The sequence below is a fragment of the Crotalus tigris genome, unplaced genomic scaffold, assembly GCF_016545835.1.
Source record: "Crotalus tigris isolate CLP2741 ecotype Arizona unplaced genomic scaffold, ASM1654583v1 scf7180000021220.622782, whole genome shotgun sequence".
Lineage (NCBI taxonomy): Eukaryota > Metazoa > Chordata > Lepidosauria > Squamata > Viperidae > Crotalus > Crotalus tigris.
The window spans coordinates 485,951-503,960 of record NW_024098407.1 but is presented as its reverse complement, the minus strand read 5'-3'; the positions used below and the strand labels follow the sequence as shown (position 1 = coordinate 503,960).

Below are 18,010 nucleotides of genomic sequence, written 5' to 3'. Positions count from 1 at the left end.
CAGCCCCTTGAACGGTGGGAGTTGAGGTCAAATCCCCCTGGACCAGTGGTTCTCAACCTGTGGGTCGGGACCCCATTTGGGGTCGAACGACCATTTCACGGGGGTCGCCAAAGAACGCAGCCCGCCACTTTTTCCCCCTTTTCCTTAGCTGTGCTACTCCCTTTTCTTCTATTGGCTTTTGAAAGCCAATAGAATAGACTCTCTTGAATAGAGTCTAATTCTATTGGCTTTCAAAAGCCAATAGGAATTGTCCAGGCTGTCTCTGCCCTGCTGAGCCCTCCAAAAGTCCCAGTCTGCAAACGGTGCTGCACCCGTTGAGTAGTCCTCGACTTACGACCGGTTGGGGGGGGGGGTTGTGGCATTAAAAAGGTTGAGAACCACTGCCCTGGAGGGTTGTGGTGGACTCTCCTATTGTTTGCACCCCAGGACCAGGATTGGGGGGAGAGGGGAAGGACCCAGCAAAGCCATGAAGGGAGAGAAGGCAGACCCCTCCCCAAGGGGAACTTTTGGTGTGGGGGAGAGATGATCTCCACAGCTGCCCTAGACTTTATTTATTTATTAATAAAATTTATATGCCACACAATCCCTTAGGGACTCAGGGCGGCGTACAAAATTAAAACAATAAACAATAAAAATGAATACATTCACACAGCATGTTCCAATCGTATCCCGCCCCCCCCCCCGGGGACATCAACCCCAAGCCTGCCGGAACAGGAGAGTTTTAATAGCTTTCTCGAAGGCCGGAAAGGTGGGAGTAGTTCGAATCTCGGCTGGAAGTTGATTCCACCAGGTCGGAGCCACCACAGAAAAGGCCCTTCCCCAAGGGCCCGCCAGCCGACATTGTCTGGCCAATGGGACCTGAAGGAGGCCCAATCTGTGGGACCTCACCGGTCTCTGGGAACTAGCAAGGATCTGTGGGGGGGGGAGGGGAGCTGCATCAGGGACCCAATGACCTGGACCAGCTGATGGGCAGCAGCAGATGCATGAATGGACCTGCTGGGGGGAGAATTTGAGGAGCAGACCCAGGGCTCCCCCCCCTCCCAATGGCCTCTGGTTGGCTTCTGGAGGGACCCTTCGCTCTTTTTTCAAGGGAAGGAAAGTTTGGCCAATGGGCATCCTGAGACAACTGGACAACAATCCAGCTGGGGATCACACAGGGAGTCCTTGACTTACCACAGAGTTCATTCAGTGACCGTTCGAAATTACAACAAATGGACTTACGACCGTTTTTTTTTTTCGTACTTAGGAACGTCGCAGCCCCCATTCCCCATGGTCACGTGATCAAAATGCGGACCCTTTGCGATGGGTTCGTATTTATGGCGGGCACAGTGTCCCGTGATCAGCACGTGTGACCTTCCGAGAAGCAAAATCAATGGGGGGGGGGGAGCCCGATCCGCTTAACCACTGTGGTACTAACTTGACAACTGCAGCGGTTCGTTCAACAACGGTGGCAAGAAAAGCCGTAAAACGGGGCTTAAAAACTCACTGAACAAATGTTTCGCTGAGCACCAGAAATCTGAGGCTGAATTGTGGCCGTAAGTCGAGGACCCCCTGTGCAGCCTTCCTCTGGCCTTGTTTCTAGGAGAACCCCCCCACACACACACACAGTTCAGAGGGGTCTTCCACAGCCCCCCACCCTCCCCTGGGAAGAGGTCACCAGAGGAGACGCTGGGTCCGCCGCGGAAGGAGAGACCGAGGCAATGTGCAGTCGCCACGGAAGCAGCCAGCTATCCTGCACACGTTACCTGCTTCGCTTGTTCCCGCTGTTTCTCCAGCTTCTCTGCCTGCGAGTTGGGGAGAAGGAAAGGCTGTAGAGCAGGGGTTCTCAAGCTTGGCCACTTTAAGACTTGTGGACTTCAACTCCCAGAATTCCTCAGCCAGCAAAGCTGGCTGAGGAATTCTGGGAGTTGAAGTCCACAAGTCTTAAAGTGGCCAAGCTTGAGAACCCCTGCAAGTGTAGAGGTTGGGGACATCACAATTCAAAGCACCCCGAGAGCCTGTGGCATTGCTGGGGGGGGGGGCTGGTCAGCTCACCTCCTCCCCACCGTTCCCTTCCTAAATCCACCCACAGACAGCAGAAATAAGAGATGGCTGAGCCCGCCTTACCTGAGGCCACCAGTCCCAGGTAAGACCAAGTGGTTCGTTTTATGGGCCACCCTGTCTAGGGCAGGGCAAAGGGGATGGAGGCGCCTCGCGAGCAGCCAGCACTGAGCTCACGAGCCAAACCTGGGAGTCCTCCGAGGTACTCTAGACCAGGGATAGGCAACCTTGGCTCTTTTATGACTCGTGGACTTCAACTCCCAGAATTCCTCAGCCAGCCTGGCTCAGCTTGAAAACCTCTCCCTTTCCCCTCAGCATGGATGGCTCAGGAATTCTGGGAGTTGAAATCCACGAGTCATAAAGCGGCCTAGGCCTAGAGCAGGAGTAGGCAATCTTGGCTCTTTTATGACTCGTGGACTTCAATTCCCAGAATTCCTGAGCCAGCATGGGGGAACTATGGCCCCTTCATGATTCATAGAATTCAACTCCCAGAATTCCTGAGCCGTCATGGCTCAGCTTGAAAACCTCTCCCTTTCCCCTCAGCATGGCTGGCTCAGGAATTCTGGGAGTTGAAGTCCACGAGTCATAAAGCGGCCTAGGCCTAGAGCAGGAGTAGGCAATCTTGGCTCTTTTATGACTCGTGGACTTCAATTCCCAGAATTCCTGAGCCAGCATGGGGGAACTATGGCCCCTTCATGATTCATAGAATTCAACTCCCAGAATTCCTGAGCCGTCATGGCTCAGCTTGAAAACCTCTCCCTTTCCCCTCAGCATGGCTGGCTCAGGAATTCTGGGAGTTGAAGTCCACGAGTCATAAAGCGGCCTAGGCCTAGAGCAGGAATAGGCAATCTTGGCTCTTTTATGACTCATGGACTTCAATTCCCAGAATTCCTGAGCCAGCATGGGGGAACTATGGCCCCCTCATGACTCGAGGACTTCAACTCCCAGAATTCCTGAGCCAGCATGGGGGAACTATGGCCCCTTCATGATTCATAGAATTCAACTCCCAGAATTCCTGAGCCGTCATGGCTCAGCTTGGAAACCTCTCCCTTTCCCCTCAGCACGGCTGGCTCAGGAATTCTGGGAGTTGAAGTCCACGAGTCATAAATGGGCCAAGGTTGCCTACCCCTGCCCTAGACCAGTTGGCTCTGCTCTACACACTCTTCTCCTTAGCAGATGTGACCACCCACCCCCAGCCCAACAAAGGCCAGGATGGTCATTAACTGTGGGGTCCCCGGTGTTCTCCGAGCAGACATTTCAAGACCCAGCTAGGGAACATTATCAGTGCTAGAAGGGGGTGGGTGGGTTCCTTTTGGGTTATACACAGAAGCTTGCCCTCCCAGTACTGGTGGGATTGTACTTTTCTCCTTGGCCATTTCTTCACCAGGGAGCTGTTTTCTGCTTAATTGTTTATCTGGTATTAATCTCTGCTTATCTGGATACAGATGCTGTATATCAGTGGTTCTCAACCTGTGGGTCAGGACCCCATTTGGGGTCGAACGACCATTTCACGGGGGACGCCAAACAACGCAGTCCGCCATTTTTTCCTTCCCTTTTCCTTAGCTGTGCTCCTCCCTTTTATTCTATTGGCTTTTGAAAGCCAATCGAATAGACTCTCTTGAATAGAGTCTGATTCTATTGGCTTTCAAAAGCCAATAGGAATTATCCAGGCTGTCTCTGCCCTGCTGAGCCCGCCAAGAGTCCCATTCTGCAAACGGTGCTGCACCCGTTGAGTAGTCCTCGACTTACGACCGGTTGAGTAGTCCTCGACTTACGACCGGTTGGGGGGTCGCGGCATTAAAAAGGTTGAGAACCACTGCTGTATATCAGTGTTTCCCAAACTTGACAATTTTAAGGCATGAGGACTTCAACTCCCAGAATTCCACAGCCAGCAACGCTGGCTGTGGAATTCTGGGAGTTGAAGTCCACATGCCTTAAAATTGTCAAGTTTGGGAAAAACTGCTGTATATGAACATGGAGCACACTCCCTCACACTGGTGATGTTACCTAGCTGGGTAATGAAACATCTGCCAAAAAAAACAAAAAAAACAAAAACAAAACACCTACCAAGCTCAGAGAGCACCATGTTCTTCTTCTTCCTCCTCCTCCTCCTCTTCTTCCGCCCCCCTCCCCGTCTCCTCCACAACCGCTTCTGGCACTGATGGTGTTCCTAGCTAAATCATGAAACGTCCACAGGAAAACACCAGGACCTCACAGTTCACTCACCACCCTCTTCTACAAAGGCTCCCTTCTACCGGTCACCCTTACGAACAGCCCTCTCCCATCTTGGGAGAATTCCGTGTGGAAGGCGCAAAGGGCTTACTTACTTGAGCTATCAGCTGACGCTTGGTGTCCTCGTGGCTCTTGGCCATCGCCTCCAGCTTCTCCTCGGCCTGCTCCACCTCCCGCTTGCTCCCGGCCCCCCGCTTCTCGGAGTCCAGCTTGGCAGCCTCCAGCTCCAGGGCGTGCTTCTGCTCGGCCTGGGCCAGCTCCGTATCCAGGCGCTGCTGCCCCTGCGCGGCCTTCTCCGCCAGCTCCCTCTTCTCCTCGGCCAGCTGGGTGTGGGCCCGCTGGAGGGCGGCCAGGCGCGCCGCGTGCCCGCTGCTCTCCGCTTGAAGCTGCTGGAAAAGGTGCTCCTGGTGAAGGAAGCGCTCCTTGAGGGAGACCGTCTCCGAGAGCTCCTGCTTGGTTCTGCTCAGCTCCGCCTGCAGGAGGCCGGTGGTCTTCTGCAGCTGCTCCACCTCTTCCCGATGCTGGTCCCCCTGCGAGGCCTGCTCAGCCTGGAGCTGCTGGTACAAGCGCTTGACGGGCATCAGCTCGCCAATCAGAGCCTGAGCCCCGGCCAGCTCCTGCTGCTGGCCTGCCAGGAGCTGCTCCTTCTGGAAAGTCTTCTCCTGCCAGGACTTGAGCTCTTGGCAGAGGTCCTCCTCCCGCTTGGAGAGCCTGCTCAGCTCCTTCTTCAGGGTGTCCGCCGACAGCCTCAGCTTCTCGGCCTGCTCTTGAGAGTTCTGGGCGTCCGCTTTCATGGAGGAGCACCTCTCCGCCGCCCGGGATGCCGCCGTGGCCATCTCCGACTGGAGGAGCCTCAGCCTCTCCTCCAGCTTCTTGCTCTTCTCCGATTCGGCCATGACCAAGCGACGGAGGTCCTTGCTCTCCGCTTCCTTCTCCACCAGCTGCCGGTGCAGGATGGACCTGTCCTGCTCCAAGTTGCTGATGTGGCTGGCCTTCCTCTCCGCTTCCTGTCGGTACCGGGACATTTGCTCCTTCCGGCTCTCCTCCAGCCTGTCCTTCTCCTGCGCCGAGATCCGCAAGGAGGCCAACTCTTCCTGAGCTCCTGACACAGCCTTTCGACTCCGGACCAGCTCCTCTTCCGTCTCCAGGAGCTCCCTCTTCAGCTTCTCCACGGTGGCCTTGGACGCCTCCAGCAACGTCTCCAGCTCTGAGACCTTCTGCCTCTGGTGGCCGGCTTCCCGCTTCAAGGCCTCCGCCTCGGCGTGCTGCTGCTCCTTCGAGGCGGCCGTCAACTTCTCCAGTTTGGTGATGGTGCTCCGCTGCTCCTTGCATTGCTTCTCCAGCTTGCCAAGCTGGCCGTGGAGATCTTCGCCCTCCTTCAGCTGCTTCTCGTACAGCTCCCGGATGGAGGCCGACTCCTTCTCCCATTGGAGCTTCTGCTCCTCCAGGCTTTGGAGGGACGTGTCCTTCGAGCGCACTGTGGCTTTCAGACTGTCGATCTCGGCTTCCCGGGTTCTGGCCACTTCCAGGAAGCCCTGCAGCTCGTTCTCCATCTTGGCCTCCCTCTCCTTCAGCGCCTCGACTGAGGCCAGCTCTCCTTTTAGCTTGCTCACCGTCTTCTGCAGGTCCCTCAGCTCCTCGCAGCGGGAGACGTTCTTCAGCCGCAGCTCCTCCAGCTCCCTCTCCTTCTCACCCACCAAGTCCTGGGCCCTGGCCACCTCCTCCTGGAGACCGGAGACCTCCACCCGGTGCTCGTTGGTGAGGTTCTGCAGCTGCACCTCCAGGGCTGTCTTCTGGGCCTTCTCTGCAGCCAGCTCGGCCTGGGCCCGTTCCTTCTGCGCTGCCAGCCGCTTGGCTTCTTCACGGTGCTGAGCCAGCTGGCTTTTCTGCTGCTGCAGAGCTTCCTCCAACTTGGCCTTCAGCGTCCTCACCTGGGCAGAGACCTGTTCGGCCTCCTGCTCTTTCTCCTTCAGAGTGGCCCTGAGGCTGGACAAACTGGACTCGGCCGTGGTCAGATTTTTACTGGTTTGCTCTCCCAGCTGCTTCACTCGGGCTTCCAGCTCCTGCCTCTTCAGTTGCTCTTCAGCCAGTCTCTTGACAGTCTCGGTAAGCTCCTGGTCAGCCTCGTGCCCATCCTTCTTGGCCTGAGCCGATTCGTGACGTGCTGCGGCCACCTGCTTCTCCAAGGTGGCCACCTTGGCTCGGAGCTTCTCTTCCGAGCTTGTCTTCTCCTTGACTTGGGAAACGGCCTGAGACAATTTGGCTTGAAGGGCAGCCAGAGCTTCTTGGTGTTGGGCGCTGAGATTTTTCAGCTGGGCTTCCAGCGCGGCTAACTTCTTCTGGTCAGCCTGAAACTTCTGGCCACTTTGCTCCTGGCCCGTCCTGGCCGCTTGAGCCAGCCCACTGTGTTCCGTCAGCTCCCTTTTGGCAGAAGACAACTCAGCCAGCTGACGCTGAAGCTCTTCCAGCTTCCACTTGGATTCCTCTTCCAGTCGTTGCATCTGGCCCTCCAACACTTGCCTCTTGGCTTTCTCCTCCACCATCCCTTCCACCGCCTGGTCCTTGTGCTTGGTCAGGGCCTGGATCTGTTCCTCCAGCTCCGCGATCTGCCGGAGGTTGCTCTCCAGGGACTCCGCCGCCCTCCTCTTCTCGTCCTCCAGGATCCCCTCGGTGTTGCGGACGGACTCCTCCAGGACCATCAGCCTCTCCTGGAGACGAGCGTGCTCCTTGGCTAGCTTCTCCTTCTCGGCCAGCTTCTGCTGAGCTTCCCGCAACTGGCTTTTCAAGGCCGGGATGGCTGCCGCCTGGGCCTCGCTCTGCTGGCTCTGGGCGGTGAGGGCCAAGACTCTGGCCTCCAGGGCCTGGATCTTCTGGCTGGCCTCGATCTTCTCCTGGTGGAGCTCCACAGCGGAAGAGGTGCGAGCCTGCTCCAGGGACTGCAGCCGCTCTGCCAGGGAGGCCACTTCGGCGTCTTTCTCCTGCAGCTGCCTGACGGCCAGCTCCTTCTCCTGGGCGATCCTGTTGTACTCTTCCTGGCTGGCCGCTTCAATCTGGGACACCTTCTGGTTGCTCTGCTTTAGGGAGCTGCTCAGCTGGTCCACCTGGTGGCTCAGGTCTTCAATGGCCGCCCGGGACCTCTGCTCCTTCTTCTCCCAGTCCTCGGCCAGCTGGCCCTTCTGGCTCCTCTCGGCTTCCACCTGCTGATGCAAAGCCAGCAGCTTCTCGTCCCTCTGGCGGAGGAAGCCCGTCAGCTTGGCGATCTCGGCGGTGAGGCTGTTGGCCTGAGCGATCAAGCACTCCTCCTGGGCCCGGCAGTCCTGCTCCAGCTTCTCCTTGGCGCGGGAGATTTCGGAGCTGGAACTCTGCAGCTCCGTCAGGAGGCCCGTCAGCTGGGCTTTCTCCGCTTCGAAGCTTCTCCTCTCCGACTGGAGGCTGGCCTCCAGAAGACGCTTCTCCTCTTCCAGGCGCAGGACGGTGACTTGCAGTTCGGCCCGCTTGCTGCTGAGGCTCTCCACTTGCTGGTTCAGGCCTTCCAGCTGCGAGAGGAGGAAGCAGGGATACACACTGCTTAGCCCAGAGGGTCATGTCTCCCGCTCCCTGGTCGACGGGCCCTGCTTTCGATCCGCCTCTAGGCCAGTGTTTCCCAAACTTGACCATTTTAAGGCATGTGGACTTCAACTCCCAGAATTCCACAGCCAGCAACGCTGGCTGTGGAATTCTGGGAGTTGAAGTCCACATGCCTTAAAATGGTCAAGTTTGGGAAACACTGCTCTAGGCTAACCGGGTCAAAAGGGCTCCCACCATTCGCAGGGAGCGATCAGAAATGGACCAGAATGGAGATCGGGACATAAAGCGGGTGTTTCTCAACCTTCGTAGACACTTCCAGGTAGATGGGTGGACCTTGATTCCCAGAGTTCCCCAGCCAGCCAGCCTTGCTAGCTGGGGTGTTCTGGGAGTCAAAGTCCACGCAACTGAAAGTTGGATGGATGGAAGGAAGGAGGGGGAAAAAGGAAGGAAACGGAAGTGAGGAAGGAAATGGATGGGAGGGAGGAAGGGAGGGAGGGAGAAAATGACAGGAGGAAACAGGAAGGAGGGAGGAAAGAAGGGAGGAAGTAAATGGGAGAGAGGGAGGGAGGAAAGAAGGGAGGAAGGAAGGAAGGAGAGGAAAAAAGGAAGGAAACGGAAGTGAGAAAAGAAATGGATGTGAGGGAGGGAGAAAATGACAGGAGGAAACAGGAAGGAGGGAGGAAAGAAAGGAGGGAGGGAGGGAGGGAGGGAGGAAGGAAGGAAGGAAGGAAGGAAGAAGAGGGAAAAAGGAAGGAAATGGAACTGAGGAAGGAAATGGATGGGAGGGAGGGAGGGAGAAAATGATAGGAGGAAACAGGAAGGAGGGAGGAAAGAAAGGAGAAAGTAAATGGGAGAGGAAGGAAGGAAGGAAGGAAGGAAGGAAGAAGAGGGAAAAAGGAAGGAAATGGAAGTGAGGAAGGAAATGGGAGGGAGGGAGGGAGGGAGGGAGGGAGGGAGGGAGGGAGGGAGGGAGAAAATGACAGGAGGAAACAGGAAGGAGGGAGGAAAGAAAGGAGAAAGTAAATGGGAGAGAGGAAGGAAGGAAGGAAGAAGAGGGAAAAAGGAAGGAAATGGAAGTGAGGAAGGAAATGGATGGGAGGGAGAAAATGATAGGAGGAAACAGGAAGGAGGGAGGAAAGGAAGTAAATGGGAGAGAGGGAGGGAGGATGGAAGGAAGGAGAGCGAAAAAGGAAGGAAACGGAAGTGAGAAAGGAAATGGATGGGAGGGAGGGGTAGAGAAAATGACAGGAGGAAACAGGAAGGAGGGAGGAAAGAAGGCAGGAAGTAAATGGGAGAGAGGAAGGAAGGAGAGTGAAAAAGAAAGGAAACGGAAGTGAGGAAGGAAATGGGAGGGAGGGGGAAAATGAGAGCGAGGAAACAGGGAGGAAGGAAGGAAGGAAGTAAATGGGAGAGAGGGAGGGAGAGATGAAAGAAGGAAGGGAGGGAGGAAGGAAGGAAAATGGGAGGGGAGAGGAAGGGCAGGGGTAGGAAAGGGGAAGGAAGAAAAAAAAAAGAGAGAAGAGCTGAGTGACTTTGGGCCTGACCCTCTCTCAGCACCTCACAGGAGACAAGCACATTAGACCCGTTCACTGACTTATTTGTAGAAAATAATAATAATAATAATAATAAAGGAGGGATGCTAATAAAGGAATAACTAGCTGAAGCTACAGTTCACTTTTATCTTTGAGAGAGGAGCCTGAAGGGGCAGCCGGGGAGCACCTCCCCTCCCCTCCCGGCTGGGGCCAGGCTCCCACCTTCAAGACGTCGCCCAGGACCTCTCCTTTCACCGGCAGGGTCTCGGTCAGCTTGGCCAGCTGGTCCTCCAGCAGAGCCATTTTCCCCTGCAGAATCTCCACCTGCTCCTCCAGGCAGCTCTGGAGAATGAGAGAGAAGCCATGAAAGTCCGGCTGCCCCGCTGTCCTTGCCCCCACCCTCCCCAAAAGCGGATCCCCCCCCATCATCCCCAGATCGTTCAAGGGAAGGGAAGGAACCCCGCTACCCACACAGGCCCCAGGGGTCCCAACTCCCCCCCCTTCGCGCTTGCCTGTGGTGACACCCCGCGAGGGAAGCCCACCCCACCAACCCTCCCTCCAGACTGGGTCCTTCAAGGTGGGCAACCTCCGGAGTCACCTGAGACGCCAGCCGACCTGCCTGCCTGCCGGCCGTGGGCTGCTGCTCTGCCTGTCTCAAAACTATCAAAGGGGGAGCTTGGGGGGGGGGGGGGAGGTGTTTATTCCGGCCAGAGCTCTTCCGTCCGTCTGTCTGTCTTCCCTCCCTCCCTCTATATCTGCCTAAAATTTGTCTCGTCCATCCATCCATCCATCATCTAACATCTCTCTCTATATATCTACCTATCTCTTCATCATCATCACCTATCACAGCGGTTCTCAACCTGTGGGTCGGGACCCCATTTGGGGTCGAACGACCATTTCACGGGGGTCGCCAAACAACGCAGTCCGCCATTTCCCCCTCCCCCCTTTTCCTTAGCTGTGCTCCTCCCTTTTATTCTATTGGCTTTTGAAAGCCAATAGAAGAGACTCTCTTGAATAGAGTGCAATTCTATTGGCTTTCAAAAGCCAATAGGAATTGTCCAGGCTGTCTCTGCCCTGCTGAGCCCGCCAAAAGTCCCATTCTGCAAATGGTGCTGCACCAGCTGAGTAGTCCTCGACTTACGACCGGTTGAGTAGTCCTCGACTTACGACCGGTTGGGGGTCGCGGCATTAAAAAGGTTGAGAACCACTGATCTATCATCTTATTAGATCTCTATTTATCTTTATCTCTCTCCCTCTCCCTGGCTAACAGCGAGCACAATTAACCAGTGGAACAGCTGGCCTCCAGAAGTTGTGGGTGCTTCCTCAATGGAGGTTTTTAAGAAGAGACTGGACAAGTCTGTCTCAAATGGTCTAGGGCAGTGATGGCGAACCTTTTAGAGACCAAGTGCCCAAACTGCAACCCAAAACCCACTTATGCATCGTCCGGTGCTGGGTGGGTGTGGCCAGTTAGATGGGCATGGCCCCTTGGGTGGGCATGGCTGCGGTGGTAACGGCAGACTGGGTGGGACTAAAAAGATCAATCAATCAATTCCAACTTTGTGAGATCCTTTTTTTCCCACGAGTTGAAATTGATTGACTGATTGAACCTTTTTTTTTTTGCACACAGCAATGGAGCCCTAAAGCGAAAAGGTTTTATAAAACCCAGCTGAAGGCGCAGGACTGGGGCGACGGCGCACGTGCCTACAAAGCTCTGAGTGCCGCCTCTGGCACCCATGCCATAGGTTCGCCACCACTAGTATAGGGTCTCTGGGGCTGGACTGGAAGACCTCCAAGGTTCCTTCCAGCTCTACTCTATTCTGATTCTTATTCCCTATCTATCCATCGTCTATCTACCTATCTCTTTATTATCCTCATCTCTCTCTCTGTCTCTCTGTCTCTCTCCCTCTCTCTCTCTCGTATGGCTGCCCATCTTTCAGCCAATTCTGGACACTCCCAATCACTTGAATGAGATGAGTGGTGATCTAAAGGATAAAATTAAATCAGAGGCACCCAACCTTTTGGGCACCAGGGACCGGTTCCGTGGAGAGGGGCTTTTCCACGGACCGGAGGGTGCGTGGTTTTCTGTGCTGCCTGCATCCTGCGGATGGGGCTTTGCTTGTTTGTGTGGCCGGTACCGGTCCACAGACCGGGGATTGGGGACCCCTGAATTAAATAAGCAGTGCACCCTTTGTGTGTGGGTGTGCTCTTCCTTCGCTTCAGAAACCAGCGGCTGCCTCTCCAGGATCCCCATCAGCCCTGCTGCTCCTGAGGAGAAGGCAGCTGGGGCTCCTGGGGCCCAGAACCGACCGCTCAGGGTCCCCCCACCCCGAGTGGGCCCGTTTCCTTCTTGCTGACCTTCTCGCTCAGGGCCCCGTGCAGATCCGCTTCCAGGCGACTCCTCCGCTCCTCCCATTCCTTCAGGGACTTGTCCTGCCCTTCGCTCATTTCGTTCATGGCCTCCTGAACCTCCGTCAGGGTGCGGGCAAATTCTCGGAGCTGGGACAGAAGACGGGGGCGGCTTCGGTTGGACCCTCTCCTCTCTTTCCTTTGGCAAGGGTGCCGGGCCTTCCACCCGGAGGACGCGGAATGCCAAGCGCCCCCCCCCCCACCCCGAGCCCCATGGCTTCAGGGCCTCATCCTTCCCCCCCCCCCCAATTCTAGAATCCAGGCTCCGACGCAGAAGGAAGCGGGCGCCCTCCTACCCGGAAAGTGAGGTCCCCGTTCTCCTCGGAGAGCTGGCTGATCTTCCGGTCCATCTGCCCCTTCTCCATCTTCAGATCCTGGCACTGCTTCAGCGTCTCATGCAGGCGCAAGAGAAGGCTGCCAGGGAAGGAGGAGAGCCCTCAGAGGGAGGAGACGGGCACGGCTGCCTCGGGCAACAAACTCCCCAGTGCATTCCCAGAGCTGGCTGCGGGGCCTCTCCCGAAATTTATTTGCTTTCTTTCTTTCTTTCTTTCTTTCTTTCTCTTTCTTTCTTTCTTTCTTTCTTTCTTTCTTTCTTTCTTTCTTTCTTTTTTTCTTTCTTTCTTTCTTTCTTTCTTTCTTTCTTTCTTTCTTTCTTTCTTTCTTTCCCTCTCTCTCCCCCTTCCTTCCTTTCCAAGAACTGGCTGCAGGGGCACTCGTAAATTATTCACTTGCTTACATTTATTCTGAGAGCCGGCTGCAGGGGCTCTCCCCAAATTAATTTCTTTCTTTCTTTCTTTCTTTCTTTCTTTCTTTCTTTCTTTCTTTCTTTCTTTCTTTCTCTCTCTCTCTCCCTCCCTCCCTCCCTTTTTCTTCCTTCCTTCCTTCCTGCCTTTCCAAGAACTGGCTGCAGGGGCACTGGTAAATTATTCACTTGCTTACATTTATTTTGAGAGCAGGCTGCAGGGGCTCTCCCCAAATTAATTAATTAATTGATTAATTAATTAATTCAAAGAGCCAGCTGCGGGGACTTCCCCCAAATTTATTTGCTTCTTTCTTTCTTTCTCTTTCTTTCTTTCTTTCTTTTTCTTTCTTCCTTTCTTCTGCTAATTTATTTGCTTGCTTATTTGCTTATTATTTGCAAATTTATTTACTTTCTTTCTTTCTTTCTTCCTTTCTTTTTCTTCCTTCCTTCCTCCCTCCCTCCCTTCTTCCCTCCCTTTCCAAGAACTGGCTGCAGGGGCACTGGTAAATTATTCATTTGCTTACATTTATTCTGAGAGCCGGCTGCAGGGGCTCTCCACAAATTAATTATGTAATTAATTATGTAATTTATGTAATGTAATGTAATTGATTGATTAATTAATTAATTCAAAGAGCCAGCTGCGGGTGTTCTCCCCAAATTTATTTGCTTCTTTCTTTCTTTCTTTCTTTCTTTCTTTCTTTCTTTCTTTCTTTCTTTCTTTCTTTCTTTCTCTTTCTTTCTTTCTTCTTTCCTTTCTTTTTCTTTCTTTCTTTCTTCTTTCCTTCCTTCCTTCCTCCCTCCCTTCTTCCCTGCCTTTCCAAGAACTGGCTGCATGGGCACTCGTAAATTATTCATTTGCTTACATTTATTCTGAGAGCCGGCTGCAGGGGCTCTCCCCAAATTAATTAATTGATTAATTAATTAATTCAAAGAGCCAGCTGCGGGGGCTCTCCCCAAATTTATTCATTTCTCTTTCTGCTAATTTATTTGCTTACTTATTTGCTTATTAGGAAGTATAATTGCTGCCCATTTCAGACCCAACAACTCTGGGTGGCTTACAACATAAAAAAATACAAAAAAACACATTAAAATTGTTGATTATAAAACAACAGAGCAGATAAAATCATTAACACAAGATGGAAAAGGAGGAAGCTGAATAGTGGGAAGAAGGGCCGGTTACGTGGAATTAATTTTTAAACTGTCAACTACCACAGTTGGGAGAATTGCATCCAGTTTTGGTCCCCACGAAGGAAAAAAAGATGCTGAGACTTTAGAAAGAGTGCAGAGAAGAGCAACAAAGAGGATCAGGGGACTGGAGGCTAAAACATACAAAGAACGGTTGCTGGAATTGGGTGTGTCTAGTTCAGGGGTAGTCAACCTTGGCTCTTTTATGACTCGTGGACTTCAACTCCCAGAATTCCTGAGCCAGCACAACTGGCTCAGGAATTCTGGGAATTGAAGTCCACGAGTCATAAAAGAGCCAAGGTTGACTACCCCTGGTCTAGTTTAATGAAGAGAAGGACGAGGGGGGACAGGATAGCAGCCTTCCAATATCTCAGGGGCTGCCCCAAAGAAGAGGGAGTCAAGCTCTTCTCCAAAGCACTCGAAGTTAGGACCAGAAGCAACGGATGGAAACTAACCAAGGAGAGAAGCAACCCGGAACTAAGGAGAAATTTCCTGACAGTGAGAACAATCAATCAGTGGAACAGCTTGCCACCAGAAGCTGTGGGTGCTCCATCCATCTCTGGAGACTTTTAAGAAGAGACTGCACAGCCACCTGTCCGAAATGGTGCAGGGTCTCCTGCTTGAATGGGGGGGGGGTGGACTGGAAGACCTCCAGGGTCCCTTCCAGATTTGTTCTATTACTTCCGGAGTGAAACTCCTGCCCCTTGGGTCCCCCCCCTCAAGCCGTGGGGCAGAGGCAGATCTTTGAAGCTCTGGCCAAAAGCCAGGACGGACCTTTCGTTCTTCTCCCGCAGCTCCTCCAGCTCCTTGGGCTCCAGCTGATCCGCAGCTGCCTGCCGTTCCTGCAGGAGAGTCAGGCGGTCGATCCTCTGCTTCAGCATCAGGATCCGGGTGTCTGCGGAAAGAGCACCAAATCCTCCTCAGAGCCCCAGGCGCCTTCGTCCGCAGGGCCCCCCTTCAGACGACCCCCCGGGAGGAAGCTGCTCCGGGATGGCCCGGTCCACTTTCTCTCACCCAGAAAGAGAAAATGGAGACTCCACAAGGGAGCCAGGACTGGCCCCGGGGGAGAGAAGCCGCAAAGCTGAACATTAGACGGGTCAATATATATATATATTTTAATAGTTTTTACTCTTTTAAAATGGTTTTTAAGGTTTTAATTATAGTGCATAGTATAATTATAGCGGCCCAGAATTGTTGGCGGAGATGCGTGGCTATAGAAAAATAAAATAAAATAATAAATTAAAAAAAAAACCTAAAATAAAGTGAAATAAATAAGTAAAATAAAAACTGAAGTAAAATAAACAAAGTAAAGCAAAATAAAATAAATAGGTAAAATAAAAAACTGAAGTAAAATAAACAAAGTAAAGTAAAATAAATAAGATAAAAACAAGGAAAATAAACAAATAAAGTAAAATAAAATAAGTAAAATAAAAACTGAAGTAAAATAAACAAATAAAGTAAAGCAAAATAAAATAAATAAGTAAAATAAAAAACTGAAGTAAAATAAACAAAGTAAAGTAAAATAAAAAAGTAAAAAACTGAAGTAAAATAAACAAAGTAAAATAAAAAAGTAAAAAACTGAAGTAAAATAAACAAATAAAGTAAAATAAAAAAGTAAAAAACTGAAGTAAAATAAACAAATAAAGTAAAGCAAAATAAAATAAATAGGTAAAATAAAAAACTGAAGTAAAATAAACAAAGTAAAATAAATAAGATAAAAACAAGGAAAATAAACAAATAAAGTAAAATAAAATAAGTAAAATAAAAACTGAAGTAAAATAAACAAATAAAGTAAAGCAAAATAAAATAAATAAGTAAAATAAAAAACTGAAGTAAAATAAACAAAGTAAAGTAAAATAAAAAAGTAAAAAACTGAAGTAAAATAAACAAATAAAGTAAAATAAAAAAGTAAAAAACTGAAGTAAAATAAACAAAGTAAAATAAAAAAGTAAAAAACTGAAGTAAAATAAACAAAGTAAAGCAAAATAAAATAAATAGGTAAAATAAAAAACTGAAGTAAAATAAACAAAGTAAAGTAAAATAAATAAGATAAAAACAAGGAAAATAAACAAATAAAGTAAAATAAAATAAGTAAAATAAAAACTGAAGTAAAATAAACAAATAAAGTAAAGCAAAATAAAATAAATAAGTAAAATAAAAAACTGAAGTAAAATAAACAAAGTAAAGTAAAATAAAAAAGTAAAAAACTGAAGTAAAATAAACAAATAAAGTAAAATAAAAAAGTAAAAAACTGAAGTAAAATAAACAAATAAAGTAAAATAAAAAAGTAAAAAACTGAAGTAAAATAAACAAATAAAGTAAAGCAAAATAAAATAAATAGGTAAAATAAAAAACTGAAGTAAAATAAACAAAGTAAAATAAATAAGATAAAAACAAGGAAAATAAACAAATAAAGTAAAATAAAATAAGTAAAATAAAAACTGAAGTAAAATAAACAAATAAAGTAAAGCAAAATAAAATAAATAAGTAAAATAAAAAACTGAAGTAAAATAAACAAATAAAGTAAAATAAAATAAATAAGTAAAATAAAAAACTTAAGTAAAATAAATAAAGTAAAGTAAGATAAAATAAATAAGTAAAATAAAAAACTAAAGTAAAATAAAGTAACACGAATAAAATAAAGTAAATAAAATAAAAATAAAATTGAAATAAAATAAAAAAAATAAGGCAAAATAAAATAAATAAGATAAAAAATAAATAAGATAAATTCATTAAATTAATAAAGATACAATACAATACAATAAAATTAAATATTTTTTTTAAAAAAAATGGCAAAAGAATAGCCTCGAAAGACCAGAACTGGGGTGAAGTCAAAATCTGAGCCCAATTGTGGACATAACTTGAGGACTGCCTGTACTGACGGAGTTGTCTTTCCTAGTCTGGTCTGCCTGGGAAGGCTGAGAGAACCTGGTTTGGCCTTTTAAGCCGGCAACATACAAGCAGAAATATAACAAAAGGGGATGTTTGGATAATGAAAAGTCTGCAAGAAAACAGGCCAGCTCAGAGAGCACCAAGGACCCCCCCCCCATTAAAAAAAGAGGATAAAACTGAGGCTGGGAATGGCCCGGGATGTCTGGCTCAGGGGAGGACGTCCCGTTCTGCTCCGCCACCACGGGGGCTTTGTAGTCCCTTGAAGGTGGGCTGGTTGGGTGATCTCCACACCCCCTCCTCACCTTTCTCGTCAATGAGCTTCCGATTCTCGGCCAATTCGTGCTCCAGTTCGTCCCGATTCTCCCGCTCCGCTTCCAGCAGCTTCTTCAACCTCCTCATCTGGAACTGGGGGGTCTGCATGATCTCCCCCATGGGGGACGTGGAGGAGGGAGGGAGCAACCTGCCAACAGGTCCCAGCCAAAAAGAAACAGGTTAAACATCTCTAGACAGCCACCTGTCTGAAATGGTCTAGGGCAGAGGTCTTCCAACTTGGCCCTTTGATGACTTGCGGGCTTCAACTCCCAGAATTCCTCAGCCAGCGTGCCTGGCTGAGGAATTCTGGGAGTTGAAGTCCAGGGGGTCTTCCAACTTGGCCCTTTGATGACTTGTGGACTTCTACTCCCAGAATTCCTCAGCCAGCGTGCCTGGCTGAGGAATTCTGGGAGTTGAAGTCCAGGGGTCTTCCAACTTGGCCCTTTGATGGTGGACTTCAACTCCCAGAATTCCTCAGCCAGCGTGCCTAGCTGAGGAATTCTGGGAATTGAAGTCCAGGGGTCTTCCAACTTGGCCCTTTGATGACTTGTGGGCTTCAACTCCCAGAATTCCTCAGCCAGCGTGCCTGGCTGGGGAATTCTGGGAGTTGAAGTCCAGGGGTCTTCCAACTTGGCCCTTTGATGGACTTGTGGGCTTCAAACTCCCAGAATTCCTCAGCCGCGTGCTGGCTGGGGAATTCTGGGAGTTGAAGTCCCACAGTTTTTCTACACTGTCACGGTTTTCTCTCGCTCGGCATCGTCCTCGCCAGCTCCCAAACAAAGGACCTGGTGTCTCTCGCATGAAATCGAGTTTGTTGTCGGGACTCAGACCTTTCTATCACACCACATTCACACCCGGGAACTTGAGAGCCAGTTTGGTCTAATGCAGTGTTTCCCAACCTTGACAATTTTAAGGCATTTGGACTTCAACTCCCAGAATTCCACAGCCAGCATTGCTGGCTGTGGAATTCTGGGAGTTGAAGTCCACATGCCTTAAAATTGTCAAGGTTGAGAAACACTGGTCTAATGATTAAAGTAGCAGGCTAGAAACCAGGGGACAGTGAGTTCTAGTCCCACCCTAGGTGTGAAAGCCATCTGGGTGA

The 18,010-nt window shown here is 50.2% G+C and overlaps 1 protein-coding gene across 1 annotated transcript in view; it reads right to left on the bottom strand.

Moving 5' to 3' along the window:
* Positions 1-18,010, bottom strand: part of NUMA1 (nuclear mitotic apparatus protein 1) — an 83,343-nt gene that overhangs the window by 19,331 nt on the left and 46,002 nt on the right. The window contains 7 exon segments of the mRNA XM_039369780.1: positions 1,746-1,784; positions 4,368-7,808; positions 9,594-9,713; positions 11,727-11,867; positions 12,074-12,191; positions 14,479-14,599; positions 16,899-17,056. Of these exon segments, the coding sequence (XP_039225714.1) occupies positions 1,746-1,784; positions 4,368-7,808; positions 9,594-9,713; positions 11,727-11,867; positions 12,074-12,191; positions 14,479-14,599; positions 16,899-17,056 (4,138 nt within the window).